This window comes from Trachinotus anak, unplaced genomic scaffold (assembly GCF_046630095.1).
Source record: "Trachinotus anak isolate AG129_WGS33_773 ecotype Australia unplaced genomic scaffold, CSIRO_AGI_Tana_v1 ptg000018l, whole genome shotgun sequence".
In the NCBI taxonomy this organism is placed as follows: Eukaryota; Metazoa; Chordata; class Actinopteri; order Carangiformes; family Carangidae; genus Trachinotus; species Trachinotus anak.
The window spans coordinates 14,763,229-14,779,625 of NW_027273869.1; the positions used below are offsets into that span (position 1 = coordinate 14,763,229).

General features: G+C 38.8%; 2 protein-coding genes across 3 annotated transcripts; one reads left to right on the forward strand and one right to left on the reverse strand.

The window, feature by feature from the left end:
• Positions 1-2,688: 2,688 nt before the first annotated feature.
• Positions 2,689-7,488, reverse strand: LOC139635363 (bcl-2-like protein 13). 2 transcript variants are annotated; one of them, XM_071502599.1, is made up of 2 exons: positions 7,335-7,488; positions 2,689-3,933 (listed from the first exon to the last, which is right to left on the reverse strand). In XM_071502599.1, exon 2 carries the CDS (start codon positions 3,760-3,762, stop codon positions 3,013-3,015), a length of 750 nt encoding a protein of 249 aa, XP_071358700.1. In that variant the 5' UTR covers positions 3,763-3,933; positions 7,335-7,488; the 3' UTR covers positions 2,689-3,012. The 2 variants fall into 2 exon arrangements, with proteins under 2 accessions (XP_071358700.1, XP_071358701.1); XM_071502600.1 differs by having other exon boundaries at positions 2,689-3,930; positions 7,335-7,479.
• Positions 7,489-8,568: 1,080 nt separating this feature from the next.
• atp6v1e1b (ATPase H+ transporting V1 subunit E1b) lies at positions 8,569-16,324 on the forward strand. The gene is made up of 10 exons (XM_071501573.1): positions 8,569-8,676; positions 8,811-8,872; positions 10,044-10,109; positions 12,339-12,448; positions 12,683-12,749; positions 12,853-12,942; positions 13,067-13,135; positions 13,363-13,457; positions 13,565-13,652; positions 15,493-16,324. Exons 2-10 carry the CDS (start codon positions 8,840-8,842, stop codon positions 15,553-15,555), a joined length of 681 nt encoding a protein of 226 aa, XP_071357674.1. The 5' UTR covers positions 8,569-8,676; positions 8,811-8,839; the 3' UTR covers positions 15,556-16,324.
• Positions 16,325-16,397: the final 73 nt, after the last annotated feature.

Here is a 16,397-nt window from a genome sequence, read left to right on the forward strand (position 1 = left end):
GTTCTGTTCTATTCTATTCTATTATATTCTATTATATCCTATTATATTATATTATATTCAGTTGTGTTCTATTCAACTTTATTCCATTCTGTTTGATATCATTTTTGGAGACATTGAGAAAACATTGAAAAAGTAATAAAACATGGATGAAACAAAATCCAAAATGTAACAATCTTCGATCTTTACTGTAAGCCACTGATCTCTGCTGCTCCTCTGCTCAAATCTCAGCTCTTCACAGGTCTGTTGTTTTTGTATGGATTCTTTTTTTTTTTTATTTTAGATATTAATATCCATTTGTCAACATATTTGTTACAACTTCCACATAGATTTTATGCTTGAAAAGTTGTAGATTGTTTTTAACCTGTGTGGTTTACACTGCGTATTCTTTCTTCTCCTTTTTATTGTGTATGTGTTTGTGTGTGTATACAATTACCTTTGCGGAGAAAAATAAAATTGTGTTGTCTGATTTGCATTGAATTAAAAATGCCATCACTGTGACATTATATCCACTGGTAATGATATTTCATACACTTCCGCTATGATTAGTGAATATTTGGCCCGATTAAAAGATCACTTTCCCACGTTTAAACAAACTCTGATATTAAATAGCCAATGTTACATTACCGTTTGCTTTAGTATAATGCATTTACTGCTCTTATCTGGATATTATAATGTTGAGGCTGTCAGTGAATCCCTTCCAATATGTGGTTAGGTGTGTTTAGTTGGGTGTGTGGAGTAAGAGACACAGAGAGAGACTCATGTTTATCCATGAAGGTGGTGCAATATATTTTCTGGCACAGCAGACATGCTGCAGCTTTATCTTTCCAAACAAAGAAGCACTTTCCTTCCCCTTCTCAATTCAATAGCTGCGTGCATGCTGGCACTGATGTGGGAACGGCAGCACAGTCAAGCCCATTGTTCTTCTCTATTTACTGGCACTTTTGAAAATCAAGAAGTGTCGGAGTCAGTGGTGTATAATTAGTCCATCAGGCTGAATACTGGTGTGACCGCAGAGTTATAATCATTATCTGTGAGATCATGTTCATGTGGAAAAAAACTGGCATAGTTGGTGGAGACTCTGTCTTTCTGCTGCAACTAACACACATTTATTTTCCCATTATTTTCCCATTTCAAAAAAAAAAAACATTTCTTCAGGTTTTATAATATCAACAAAGCATTGCATTCTTTTGTCCTGTTGTCCTGTGGTTGACACTGGTCTAATAGCTGGTTTGCTAATTGACTGTCATGGTACTGACTAACCAGCAGAGGACAGGATGGAGCATCAAACAAACACATGTCACATCTCCCTAACCCCTGCCCCAAAGAGAAGCATCAGCTCTCCGTGTATTTCCTGTGCAGCTCACTGCATTACCACTGAAAAGCAATATTTTTTTATTGCTTTTATTTAACAAAACATTTTTCCAGTTTACTTTGTCGGTGTGTTTGTATGAGGCTTTCCTGACACAGGGAGGTCAAAGGTCAGGGCTCATATCAATTGAGCTGGAAGTGGTGTGGTGTCCTGATCAGTTTTAGTTTTTAGTTCAGAGGTTCCCAACATGGAGGTTCAGATGTCCAGAGCAAAAACAGCACTTTGTCCAACCAATGTAAGAGTCTGCAGTGGTGAGGGAGAGTTTCAGTGTGCAATTTAAACAATTACAACTGGGGGGGTCCACTTTTCCCAAGGTACGACAGGGAACCCACTACTGTGCAGTTGCGTTCGTGCATTGGTCCTTTCTTTTTTAAATTAACCTGTCAAATAAAGTAGTAGTAGTGCAGTAGAAAGTACAAATACTTCCCTCTGAAATATAGTGGATATAATGTGATGAAAACACTCAGGTAAAGTATGGGGCGTGCTGTCCGTCGCTCAGATGTTCCGTGTAGACCGTTCTGCGTGAAAGGTGTCTCTTGTGATGATGATCCTACCTTGACCCTGTAGTTCCGCTCAGCTCTACACAGGTTTCCGGTGTCTTTTAGCTCACTGTTTTGGCTTTTACTATTGACTCTCACCGCTGCCAGAGATGTTTTCGGCCACAACAGGCAGTGAAAAACCTTTATAAACCCACTGTGTGACACCTGCCGAGCACTAAGTGACACACAGGAAGAGTTAGAAACAAAGTTTAGCTGAATGTATCAGCTGAAGAGCCACATAATTCCTTTAGGTGTTAGGAGAGACAAAGACAGAGGACTTCCATTCATCTGGTGTCCAGAAACATGACTCCAGATGAATGATGATATCGTTTGGTATCTGCTGAATGTGAAAATAAGTAACTGTCTGTTGAGAGTTTCATCAACTTAAAAAGGTGGTAATATGTTAGTGTTGTGATCTCAAATGGCCAAAATCAAAATTAATGCAAGTCAAAAAAAATTGGCTGTTCTCCACTTGTATGTAGCACAGTTACATTGGATTTAGTATGTAAATGTGTGTAATGTGATCATGTGGTTTTCATTATTCCCAGAGCAAGAGTACACTCATATAGTATTTAAATCCGTAAACCATCATTTGGATGGACACTTTTCTTTTTTAGCAGTTTAGTTAGCAAAGGTATCACTTGGCTAAATATCCTAGCAGTGGCTTGGTAAAAAACACGACACAGGTAGAGGAGGAATCGGTGTGTAATTGCATCCTTCCTGTTGATTTCTGGTGAAGTAATGAGAGACACTACCACACAAAGACACATCAAAGCAACATTTCAAGTTTCAGGATTCTTTAAAATTGTACCGTACATTGATTTTACATTCTTGATTTACATTTTATTGGCTAAGTCTCCTCAAAGATCTATTGAATAGAGAAAAAAAAAAACAAAGGCCATGAGCTCTGCTGTGAGCTGAGGTAGCACAAAAACGAATCCAAACAATCAAATAAATGTTTCTAATAGTAACTACAGTACAAAGAGTGTCAGAGAGTAAAATCCAGAATTCAGAGAGTAAAGTGGAATAATTCATTTGGAATAGATTTAAAAACTGAAAGGACCTGTGTTTAAAGGGCGATTTCAGGGCTGAAGAGGAGGTTTTCTACTTTCTGCAGTAGGCCACAGCACCGTATGCCACTACCCCAACAACAGCTACTAAAGCAGCTCCTCCACACAGCAGCTCTGTGGAGGTCAGAGGTTTGCCAGTCTTGGTAGTAGTGGGCTGTGGCTCCGGCTTTTCTGGTGCTGCTTCAGACTCTTTGGCTGAATGTTCCTCCACATCTGAAAGAGGGATCTGTGAGAATTTTAGTTGCTCCAGACTCTCTACTGGGGGCTCGGCTGCCATCGGCGCAAGGATAGACGGAGGGTGGAGCCCCTGAATAGAATAAAGCTCCTCGGCTTCAGAGGTTGTGGTTGAAGGGACCGGGGTGGATGTCGTGGAGGGGGGATCAAGCTTGACGATTGGCAGAGGAGGCAGGGCCATCGGGGGAACCACTTGCCTGAACTCTGCAGGCTCCCTCTCCACGTAAGGCTCCTCTGCTGACACCAGGAGCTCCTCAGTTTCTGGGGCCTGGAGGTCCTGCTCCTCCTCCCTCAGCTCCACCAGCTCCCTCTCCCCACCTAAAACACTCAACACACTCGTCTGCAGCTCCTCATCCTCCTCCTCCTCTTCCTCTGTTCTCCTTGCCCTCTCCTCCTCTGCGGCCTCCTTCTCCGCCTCCTCGAGCATCTCCACCTCCTCTCGCTCCAGGTGGACCATGTCAGAGTTGGAGGAGTGGTTCTCGTCTCCGGGCAGAACTGCACCGTCACTGCTGTCGAGGCTCTTGGTGTCCTCGTGGTCCACATCGCCCATCGTGGACCAGGACTCTGCCAGCAGGCTCTCGCTCTGCCAGGGCCCGGCGCTCTCTGCCTGGGTCAGAGGCAGAGCAGCAGGGCTGGGGCTGGAGGAACTGGCCTCTCCGCCTCCTCCATCCCCCCTGCTGGACTCGACTGGGGCCTTTCCCTCCAGAATGACGGCTGGCTGCTGCAGAGACAAAACAGATCAGAGATGGGAAAAACTCACAAATGCTGCAGTAGTGGTACGTCACTTTGTACACTGACTCAAGTACTTGGTAAGTAGTTATAGAAATATAGAAATATTGTACATGTACATATGTACATTTATCTGACAAACATGGTGACCAGTTACTTTGCAGATTAAACTTTTATACACATGAAACATATGATCAGTTTGTACAATGGATGCATTGTAAACAAGTTATTGGTGTTAAAAGAATAGTTTCACATTTTAGGAAAACACTTATTTCCTTTCCTGCCTAGAGTTAGATGAGAGGATTGATGCCACTCTCATTCCACCTTTGGACAAACAAAGTCCACCCAACAGCACCTCTGAAGCTGTGTGTGTGTATGTGTGTGTGTGTGTGTGTGTGTGTGTGTCAGTTTTACACTTTGTTTTTTGTACAGATTAAACAAAGCAGACTTTAATTAGTGAGCTTTAGAGGTGCAGTTGGACAGATTTCTTTTACCCTTTGACAGCCAGGCTTCCCTGTGTTTCCAGTCTGCTAAGCTAAGCTAATAACCATATTTCCCTAAATCTCAAATTATTGCTTTAAAGATAAAGTCTTTTTTGATTTAGTCAAATTAAGACTAAATCCATCAGATTCATTGCAACTTCACACTTCTGGATAAGTAAAGTTAAACATTTCACAAGTTTCTTTTATTAACATTTGTTTTTGTTTTTTTTAATCACAGTTATTTCTGGTATAAATTTAAAGCCTCTTTGTGTAGAATCAGAAAATTATCTAACTTCGGCACGCCCTTGTCTTAGTATCAAAACAGATGTCATGGTCAACAGCAATGCACGTCGCTGAGATGAACATACAGGTGAAACCTACAAAGAAACATAAGCTGCACCATTTTCTTTTTCACAGGCAATAACTTATTCCATTAGAATAATTAGAAAAATTCTTCACATAGTGGCTTTAATGACATGATGTAGTACAACTCAGCTACATGCTCCCCTGCTATTTTTACTCGTCTGTGCTCCCACTGACATCAGTGACGCTGTGATTGGAAAAAGTTGTTCACTAGCTTCTCTGTGTTACAGCGGCTGTGACTATCTATAGCCTCGACCTGCATAGTTTGCTATGTTTAGGCACTATATGCATCTCCATCTGTCGCCCAAGAGTGGAAGCTATTTCAGTGATTTCACATGACGTGAGAATCAGCCGAGAGCCGGGACATGAATTGGAAGTGACAAATTACTCATTTTGACTGAAACATTCAAAATTCCAGCAGGCGACCTCTCCTTCTGACCAAAACTGAGATATTATCATACAATTTCAAGAGTAAACAATCCCAGCTTCGGAATTAACAATGTGTCATGTGAAAAATGCCGCTGTGTAAATATCTGTTTGTATCAATTCAACTCAAAAGTGTCTGTCTCTCTCAAGGTGACCCTGTGCACCCCCTTGTGCCACGTCTCAGCTTTGATTGCAGAAAGTATTCACCCCCCATGCCAGCCCCAGAATAGATATTCTCAACGCTCTTTCCTCACTGTCGAATGTTGTATCACGCTCACGACATGTGACCTGTCTGTGTTTTCTCTGGTTTCACATCACGTCTCTTAACGAGTACAAATCCTCTGACAGCTTCTGCGGGGCTTGAGTAGCTGCTACATTTACACTTAACCTTACATGAAGCTGTGAATCCAAAATCTGATTAGTGTAAGCAAAACAAATAGTTGTAATTAGTGATAAATAGAAGCTGCAGCAAGAGATTAAATTCAGTGATGGGGAGGATTTAACAGTTTGGGTCAGTGTGGCTACTATTGTCATTTTGCAAAAAATAAATAAGGAGGAAAACTGGTTTTACTGAGAAATTAGGAGGGAACATTTAAACTGCAAATCTAGATCAATGGAGTAGACTCAAGAACCACCAAGGGGCTCCTAAAGGAATCTGAGGGGTCGAGATGTTTAACAAAATAGTTTTAGATCTTAAGATTAAAATCATGAAAATTAAACAACTTGAAAAGGTCAAAATTCCTGTTTGTGAGTGAAATTTAAGTTTCCCAAGCCAAAAATGTTGGGGACCACTGATCTAGATATGTCTGGACAGGACTGCAAATACATATATCAGAGGTTTTTGGATAGATTTTTTTTTTCCCTTTAATTCCTTAACTTGACCCAAACCAACTCACCTAAGATTTACAGATTGGTCCACACCTCATTAAAATAAAAACATAATATGTGAATAATTTCTCTAGGTATTTCTATAGAAAGTATGTTTTCAAAATGTAAGAATTTGTGGGAGTAAAAGCGCAGTTTTTCTTAACTTTCACTGTTACTGATATGAGACCATGCTCTCACGTGCAAATGCACTCCAAGATTGAAACACTGTTTCTGTTGTGTTGCCTCACAGAGGAAAACAAACCTTCTTCCTGCCAGTTACGCAACTTGGAACTTTTTGTGCAACGCAACTTTCTGACTCTGAGACCAGCAGCTGGACAGAGTCAATAAAAAGGCTTATTAGGCCTCAAATAAACATTTCCAGAACACAGCGGCGCTTAACAGGAGCTAAATCACCGGATTATTAATGATTAAGTCAGTTTGTCATTAAGCTTTAGGATCTGTTAAATCAGTTTTTCCCTTGTTTATGTTTTGCCTTTTTCATTTCTTCATCGCTCTGATGACTAAAATCCTCGACGCTGTATCACTCCACCCCTGTCCAGAGTGAGCAGACTGAAACAGACGTCTCCCAGACGTCACTGATTTCATGACCAACTGGCTGCCATATTGTGTCTGTGGAGGCCTTCGGAGACTTCAGCCCCACTCACAACTCTGCCACAAACATCAAAGTTGGCCACACAAACATTATAAACCCTTCACACACACACTGTGTCACTGCCTGCTCAGAAACCAATCAACCTTTTCCATTCCGTGATCCTCCTTTACTTACTGGCCTACTTGAGTAATTGGATTCCCCATTGATCCTATCCCAGAGATAACAGACTCATGGTGAAATAAATGATCAGTGAGATTCAGGGCACCCTTTCTGTGTCTCTGTGTGATGAGGACAGAATGATATCAGATGCCACAACTGACAAAAGGTCAGCTTTCAATGTCAAAGTGAGAGAATTGGCTGATAAGGCAAATCAGCTCCTCACGCCTGTGTCTCTGTCTTGTGCAAGGTGAGATTTTGCCCTTCACTACATCAGAGTGACCCATAATGACCCTTTTAACGTTGACTTGTTTACAGATGATACAGCTTTAACAGAGCATGGCACACAAAGGCCACAAATTCAAATCACATTCTTGATTCTTGCAGCAATGTGAGATCTCCTTCAGACTTTCTTGTGCTTTCGAGCTTTGCTAAAACTTTCTGCAGTGTGAATAAAAAACATCAAAGAACAACGTCCTGGCGTACCTGTGTCCTCTTGGTGAGGTGCTGAATGGGCTGTTAGATGAGAAGCAGATGCTGGAAATCAAAGTCAGACACGGAGCAACAAAATAACAGAGAGGCAGACATGCATGCTGGAGCTGGCACAGGAATAACAAGATGGACAAGCTGTGCAAAAGTCTCTCTCTCTCTCTCTCACTCTCTCTCTCTCTCTCCCTCTCTCACCCACCCCACCTCCCCTCAAATCCATGACATAACAGTTGGCTGGAGAGGAGTCAGTGGTGACTTTGCTATCTTTCTTTGTGAGAAAAACCATGAATAATGTAAAGTAAATAGTGAAAAAAAAATAACAGTTTAACTTTTGAACCATGAATCAGACTTTGGCCCGTGTGTTCACAGTCTTTGAAGGGTCAACAGAGGTCAGTGGGCGAGCGTTTCATTCAGGTTAACAGTCTGTGGAGTTGTGCTGTGTGCTCACTGTCCAAACAGCAGATTATCAGTGAGTCTGCACCGTGCACAGTGTGAGCCCGTGACACTGAGTGGAAAATGCATGTCAGACAAGGAGAAGGGCTATTTCTAAAACTGAACTTTCCAACTTCTAGTTCCCTCTGCTGGCAAGACACGTTACAAGAATGGAAACTATGCCAGGGGCCACTTGTGCAGCACTAACATGCATATTACACACATACATATACGCAGTTTGCATTTCATTCGCAAACATAATAATTCCTCAGTAGCTGAAAAATTGTGAAATTCCCTTCCTCCTGACATGCAGACATACCTTCACTCATCTACCAGCTCTTCTGTTTCTCCTAATGATAATTATTGACTCAGTATTAAAAACCATGGTGGATAACGGCCACTACTCTGCTCTAGGAATATGTAGATGCTCAGTTTGTAAACATAAACTTTTCTGTAGCTACTCTCTTAACTATTTTTAAGCTTTGGTTCATTTGTCATTATAACTGTAAAATATACAGTTATAATAAAATACTTAACTTTATATAATAATATATTGTATAATAATAGTACAATACAAAAATATAACCTTATTTTCATAGGTTTCAGTGTAGAAAGCTGATACATGAAACACTCTTATTTCATATATTAGTAGATATATTCATTGTGCATACATTTATATTTACCATACATAAATAAAGCATTAAAATGAGATTATTCACCAATATAAGTAACTGAATGAATATTTTCTTCTGCATGAAGGTGAACGCGTCTCTTCTTCTCGCACATGATTGGCTGCTCGCCGGAAGTAAACATCATGTGACTTCGCGAATCAGCTGATCCTCCGTAGACATCTTTACGAGTCACGACTGCAGCGATTAATTCAAACCTCCTCCTCCGTGATTCTCCGGTAAATAAACACGGATTTCAAGCTCATGTTGCGGGATTAAAACCGCATTTCCATCTCCGGCGGCCTCTTTTATCTGTGTGTGTTTGATTTGAGTGTTTTCTTGTTGTTTTTTTTTGTTTTTTTTTCTGTGACAGGCCCGGGCGGATCTTTGACAACTGCAGCCATGGCGCTCAGCGATGCCGATGTACAGAAGCAGGTAATGAGACGGTTTTAAGCTTCAAAACGACACAGTTCAACCACTTATCTGAAGCCAATGTTGGCGCAGTTCACACGCTGCTGTTTGTGTCGTTGCAACACTGAGAAATGTGGCTGCTCGCTTTTATTTCTGACCGGAAGTGCGCGCGTCCAGGAGGATGACATTGAGGGGTTAGCACTGGATTTAACGCAAACATCAGCTGTTAAACCGTCTTTGACTGGGGTTTTATGAATCATAGTTTTATATCAACATAAGCAGCCATTTTGTAGCCGGTGTTGTGCAGCTGATATGGAGAGGGTCATATTTCCAGGTGATCACATGATGAACACATGCCAGGGCCTGATGAGGAACTTGGGGAGAGTGAGCCACAGTCTGGACAGTCAGCAGGAGGCACTTCAGTTCACTGTGGGATTTAAAATCCACACTGATGAACGGACAGAAGCATTTCTCACCACAGTGACAGAAACAAGCAGCAGGTTCACTTCACAGCAGGGCGACGAAACCTCTCTTTAATTATGAAGAGGCTGACATCCAGCAGTCCACACTTAACAAGGCGTAATGCTTCAGTCACAGAGATAAGCATACAAATGTCATGAAACCAAAACCAAAACCTTTAGTTGTGTTTAACAGAATTTACTGTTGTGTTCTCAAAGACTCCTCTAACCATCTAGGAAAAAAATCTTTATGTTGCATAATAAAACTTTTATTTAACCAGTTTTTTCCCAACTCAGACAAAGATAATGGCTGAAAATTTACATATTTCCTCACTCAGTTTGTTCAACATGAGCCAAAACTGAAAAAGTTTGCTCACAGTAATAGAATATCTAATATTTTTACGGTGTAAATATTTTTGCGTGTTGCAAAATGAGCAAGAAGATATGCAGTGTGCCGTTTCATGGATAAGGAAGTGAAGTCGCAACTTGCGGTGGGTTAAAAATCTTTTATATTGTGCAACGTCCAGAATATTTTTTCATCCAGATTGTTAGAAGAGTCTTTGAGTCTTTTACAGATGGTTGTGTATTTCTTTTTCAGAGAATCAGATGTTTTGCACTGTGACTTGAGTGTATCTGTAATACACAAGAGGCACACGCAGGGTGTAGAAAACTTGTGGTGGAATCAAATTTTATTTTTTTTTAAGGTGGTCTTAACTTTTGGTTGTTTGTGTCTACAGATCAAGCACATGATGGCCTTCATTGAGCAGGAGGCCAACGAGAAGGCAGAGGAAATTGATGCAAAGGTACACAGATATGTACACATCACCACTGCAGACAGAGCGAGACATTTTTAAGCCTTCATGAGTGAGTCACTAGTGGGCAGATGGGGAAAATCATGAAACGAGAGTCACAAGCTCAACTTGGACCGGGGGCTTTCAAATTCACGGTCGGCCCCATTAAACTCCGAGGCCACAGGAGCCGCTGATTAATCAGTCGAAAATGTTTGGAAAAAAAAAACAAACAAAAAAAAGTAAATTTTATTCTTCAGTATTGGTGCGGGCAGATGAAAGAACCAATGTGTATCTTTACAGCAGGTTTCATTAAAATCAGGCCTGTAATGTGGCAGTTCTGTCCCTTCAAAGTTTGAGGTTTATTATAGTGCCCCCATCAGACCAGGCAGTGTATTAAGTGCCAGTACACACTGCTAAAATGTAGCTGTTTATCTAAGCCTCAGATTTTAAGTTTATTTGTCATTTTAATTGTTAAAATCCAGTAAAAAAAAAAAGTAAAAAATACATGATAAGATACTTTCTTTTGGACCAGAATAAATATAAGAATGTAATGATTAATGATTAATAATAATAATAATCTAATATAAAAATGTAACATTTTTAGTTTCATATTTTAAAAACTGACACTAAACATTTTTGTTTCATACATTAGTAAATATATTCATAATAAGAAACCTTGTATGTGCAGCAGTTATGTGAAGTTTATTGTGGTGCCCCCATCGGACCAGTCCCAGTGCACAGTGGCTAAAATGTAGCTGTTTATTTTAACAGGTAATGTTATTGACATGTGTCGTTCAAGAGACGCCAGGGCACAAGAATATGCAGCATGAACAAACACAAAGCAGTTGACAGCAGCACACAGTTTAACATTCACAGTAATTACACATTAAAGAGACTCCTTTCATGTTTAAAGTGAATTATGTAAAAAAAAAAATAAAAATACACCAGCTCTCGCTACCAGAAACTTTTAATGTCCGGGTCACACCAGAGGGGGGCGCTGAGACCACAGCAAGTGCAGATTTGAAGGAGTCTGTTTTTAGATTAGATTTAGAAACTGGAGTGATTATTTTGCATCTGACAAATAATTTCTGTTTTCAGAAATGTGACTTTTCGCTTCACTTAAAAGCACAGTCAGTGTGTCACTAACTGCTATGGAGGCTGGGTTGTAAGAATGTTTAGATGAGGCTGACGATCACGTGGCCTTCATTGTTGATGGTTGAGGGAATTGGGACAGAACCTGATGATGAAAAGTGATGTTTTTGTGGAGCCATGTAGATTTCAGCCCTATGTGCCCTAAGCTTTTTCAGCTGATATCTGACTTTACTAATAACAGGCAGAACTTGTAAATAGAGAAATAGGAATGATACAGAGTGGTGTTTAGTTTCTGTATTCTATAATTCTATAATTTTGTTAGTTCTGGAATTGGTTTTTATCAGTTTTATCATTTTAATTTTCAGCCTTTGAATTTTGAAATTGCTCTGTATATATGATAAAAAAGTAATTATTATAAAAATTACATTTTTAGATGTAAAAATTGATGATGTAAATATTTCAAGTTCAAATTTCAAAGTTCTAAAATATTAAATTAGATTTTTTTTAAATATAAACTTTTTTACATTTTTACTTACATTTGGCTAAAACAGTTGATCAATTGATATTTGATATTTCTGCAACAATTTTGATAACTGATTAATTGTTCAAGTCATTTATAAAGCAAGAAATGTCAAAATCTTCTGGTCTCAGCTTCTCAAATGTGATGAGTTTCTGCTTTCCTCTCAGTGCATATTTAATATTTTTGGGTTTGGGTTGAACAAGAAATTTGAAGACGTTGCCTTGGGTTCTGGGAAATTATAGGCATGTATTTACAATTTTCCTGACACATTAATAATAAAAATATTCTAGAGATTAATTGATGATGAAAATAATTGTTTGTTGCTGCAGCAGTCAGCTGTAAACATAACTGGTATTGTGTGATTTTTAAAGATTAACAGGCCATTGAGAATTTGACACTTCATAGCACAATCAGTGTTGATATTTTCAGTAACACAACATAGTTTCAGGATCCATTCTTCCTCCAAGGTTTATGAAAAATGTGTCTAGTATTACATATTAAACATTTTTAAAGTGACCTTTAATTACAGAGATCCCCTATAAGTGCCATTTAAAATGACTACTTGTGGAAAATGTTGCCATAAGAGAGGATTTCTGCTTCCTGTGAGTGAATTGTGTCTCCTCCTGCAGGCGGAAGAAGAGTTCAACATTGAGAAGGGCCGCCTGGTCCAAACCCAGAGGCTGAAAATAATGGAGTACTACGAGAAGAAAGAGAAGCAGATCGAGCAGCAGAAGAAAATGTGAGTCATGGCGAGACATCACAGGACACATCAAGTCCTCCCTTCCTCAATTCGGCCTTTTTAAGAACAAAGGAATAGCTGTATGCGTGACACTGAGTTTCTGTAATTTTATTTAGTCGCTTCATCCGACAATGACTTTTTTGTGACCTGCTGTAAAACCGTCTCCAGGGTTTCCGCTTGGACAAACATAAATCTAAACAGACTCTATGTGTGTGTTGTTTGTCTTCTCAACAGTCAAATGTCTAACCTGATGAACCAGGCTCGACTGAAGGTGCTGAAGGCCCGCGATGATATGATCTCTGTAAGCCGCTGTACATCATCCTGTCAACTAAACGGCCATATTTAATGTACACAACAGAGATGAGAGTATGTAAATATTAAAAACTGTGTGTTTGCACCCTCAGGAAATGTTGAACGAGGCCCGCCAACGGCTCGCTAACGTCGCAAAAGACACAGCCAGGTATCCAGCTCTATTGGACGGATTGATCTTACAGGTTTGTTTGTACTCACAGCCAGTATACACACTCAGTTACCAGTCTGACAACAGATAGTATATGAGGATGAAGAGTCTGTGTTCTCGTTTAAAAACTGAAACCTTTTTATAATCCTTCATATCAGGGCTTCTATCAGCTCCTGGAGCCCAAAGTGACGATTCGCTGCCGTAAACAGGACATGCAGCTGGTACAGGTGAGTAGAGGAGTGAGAGCATGTTCAGATTTGCAGTATTCATCCAACCGGCACGTACAAATGATTTACAACCCAAACTGCTTACATTTTAGCATCAATCAGTGGTATTTTTATGGTTAAAACAGCCAACGTCAACTTAAAGTGCGACAAAGCTCAGTCTACCTGACACAAGCAACAAAAGGTTACAGGTGCATGAAATAAGAATTCAAACTGTGTTTTATCGACAGGCGTCCATCCAGAGGAATATCCCCATATATAAAGCAGCTGTGAAGAACAACCTGGAGGTCCGCATCGACTCGGACAACTTCCTCTCCCCAGACATGTAAGCACCACCGCGGTTGACACATAAATCAAACCAACTCAACTCAAAATTACTCCTGAAAATTGAGTTTTTTCTTGTTTTGATGGGTTTTTTTTTCCTCCTTGCAGTTCTGGAGGGGTTGAGATCTATAATGGCGATGGGAAGATCAAGGTTGCCAACACCCTGGAGAGCAGACTGGACCTCATGGCTCAGCAGGTAAGAAACGGCCTCAAACTGCCCCATAAACCCACCTTCCAGTGAACCTTTTAGGCTCCCACTGTATATGTATGTTTTATTCATCTTTTTTTAATCTTTTATCTTTTTTCCCTGTCATATTTAAAGGTCTTGATGTTGATATGTTGTTCATTTTGTCTGTTATGTTCATTTCTTCTTTAAAAAGAAAGGTGCAGCTATTAAGAAACTAGCATTTGATAGAAATAAATGTGAAAGACACTGATGTTATATCATAAATGAACTCTATTTACTTACAACTAAGACAAATATTTTATTCACAATTATACTTTCACTGAGAAAATAGAGACAGTTTAAACAGTTTACATCATCTACACTTGATACAACATTATACTAAGTAAATCCAGCTCCAACAAGTGCATACACTAAAATCAAAGACAGACAAAGTAAAGGATTATATTTAAAGCAGGAACCATAATAAATCACATACCTGTACATACACTTTACATATGTGGTGAGTAAAAGAGAAGTCAGACAGATATTTTCAGGTATAGTAAATATAAATGGGTTGGTCTCATTTGTTTGTAGGTTTTTTTTATTGGGTTTTACTGCTCTTTTCCTGCTCTAGATTGTAATCTCTTGTATGGTTTCAGTTTTATTTATCACGTTTAGTTTAATATTGATCTTGTGACATATTTTGTGTGTCCTCTTTTTTTGGTTTGGCCAGGACACTTATCAAAATGAGCTTTCTTTTTTTTTTTTTTTTTTTTTTTGTTTATCATTATGAGGTTTTCTTGGTTGAATAAAGGTCAAATAAACACATGAACGACTTTTAGATTAGCAAACTATTACTGGTCCAAAAACTGAATTAGCTTTAGAAGTGTCGTTCTTAACAAACTTGCATTTGACCAAATGAGATTAGTGCAGCTCTCACGTTACCTGAACTTTAGACTTTCCATGTGAGACAACTTATCACATGATGGAGTGACAGATGTTTAGATAGATAGATAGATAGATAGATAGATAGATAGACTTTTTATTTGTCATTCAGACTATACACCATACAGTGCACATCAGATCGAGAATTCCGTTGCAGTGGCTCAAAATAATGCAACAATGGTATTTGTGCTGTACTTGGTTGGTAAATTGGTTTAAAAATACCAAAAAAGACAAAATAAATATATGAATATATAAATATAAATAAAACCAATAGCCAAACACATAACAATAGAATACAACAGTATATATATGTAAAAAAATAAAAATAAAGTAAATAAAAATAACTGTAATAAAATGATGTAGCAATAATTATTGTAGTTGATGGTTTTAAAGTCTGATTTTTAGGAACCACTTTAGCTTGATTTTAGGATATGATATTTTCCTATTAGAAATTTTATTTATGAGTTTACAATCATGTTTTGTTTAATTGTGACATATTTGTCTGTTTTATGATGTTACTCAGTGCCTCATTGCTGTCACTGCCTGGGAAAGCTAGAAAATGTGTGTGTGTGTGTATATATATGTGTGTGCGTGTATATATGTATGTATGTATGTATATATATATATATATATATATATATATATATATATATACTTTTTTTTTTTTTTCATCAATAAGATTTACCTGTTGAAACAAAGGTAAAAACAAAAAAATCATAAAATTAATGTTTGGTTTTTGGTCTGTGTTTCAAACAAAACTAACCATTTCAATATGTCACACTGAGTTTTAGGAAATTGTGAGAAGTGTTTTTTATTCTATCTGGCAATGTAATTTTCTAACTCTTGATCGACCAAATGATAAAACAAGAAAATAACTGGCAGATAAATTGATTATGAAAATAACTGTTTGTGTCTGTGTTTGCAGATGATGCCTGAAATCCGAGTGGCTCTCTTCGGTGCCAACCCAAACCGCAAGTTTATGGACTGAGTGGCTCCGCTGTATTAGAGAAAAGCTCCCCTTTTATTTTTTATGTTGTCATATGAAAGACGTCATTCCTCTTGTCTGTGAAGCGAAATTTCCGATGCAAAAGAGACACATTGTTGTCGTGTGATGTATTGTTGTATTTTTCTGTGCATTAAGGGACATGATAGGCGCTGCAGCTCAACATTAGAGATGTGCATCGTGGGTACTGCACAGCTGTAATGACCGGTTTACTCTGCTGCTCCCCCTTTCGAGGGTCTCGGTTTACACTGATTAGTCAGGGAGGACAGGATCGGGTGATTGGCTGGATGTTTAACAGGTTGTCCTCTAATTGGATCAGTCTTCATGACAAACACACAGCATCTGTGTCACAGTTTTCCCAGTTTCATTAACCTCTACCCCGCATTATAAGTTGCATGGGGCATTGTGTTGCTAATGGGTGTCTGCTCCAACCAATCACAGAGAAAAAAATAGTATCCTAGTAATAAAACTGAAGACCGTACATGACCTTACAGAGTTAATTTATTGATGTTACATCGACTGTATGTTATTCTGTCATGAACTAAAGGAGTGGGTGATATCATTCCAGGGGGTGCACTGTATGTACATGAGGTTTCCAGATTAAATTATACGTATGTGTGGTTGTTGTTTTCTTTTTTTGTTTTCTGATCTGTTTTTTTTCTTTTTTTTTTTTTTGTTTGATTGTGTCTCAAACTGAAAATGTTATATTGTGGAAATGTAAAACATAATAAAATATAAATCATTAGTACCACCACTCTGCTCTTTTTCATTCAGACTGTGTCCTCCCTGCTGAGCGACGTACAGCTTTTACATTTCTTTTAGAACAC

Bases quoted from the DNA above. Each gene is read 5' to 3' on its own strand.
- LOC139635363 (XM_071502599.1), bottom strand. From the start codon at position 3,762: ATGGGCGATGTGGACCACGAGGACACCAAGAGCCTCGACAGCAGTGAC.
- atp6v1e1b (XM_071501573.1), top strand. From the start codon at position 8,840: ATGGCGCTCAGCGATGCCGATGTACAGAAGCAG. The intron at 8,873-10,043 runs GTAATGAGACGG...TTGTGTCTACAG, and splicing joins ATGCCGATGTACAGAAGCAG to ATCAAGCACATGATGGCCTT. The intron at 13,136-13,362 runs GTGAGTAGAGGA...TTTTATCGACAG, and splicing joins AGGACATGCAGCTGGTACAG to GCGTCCATCCAGAGGAATAT.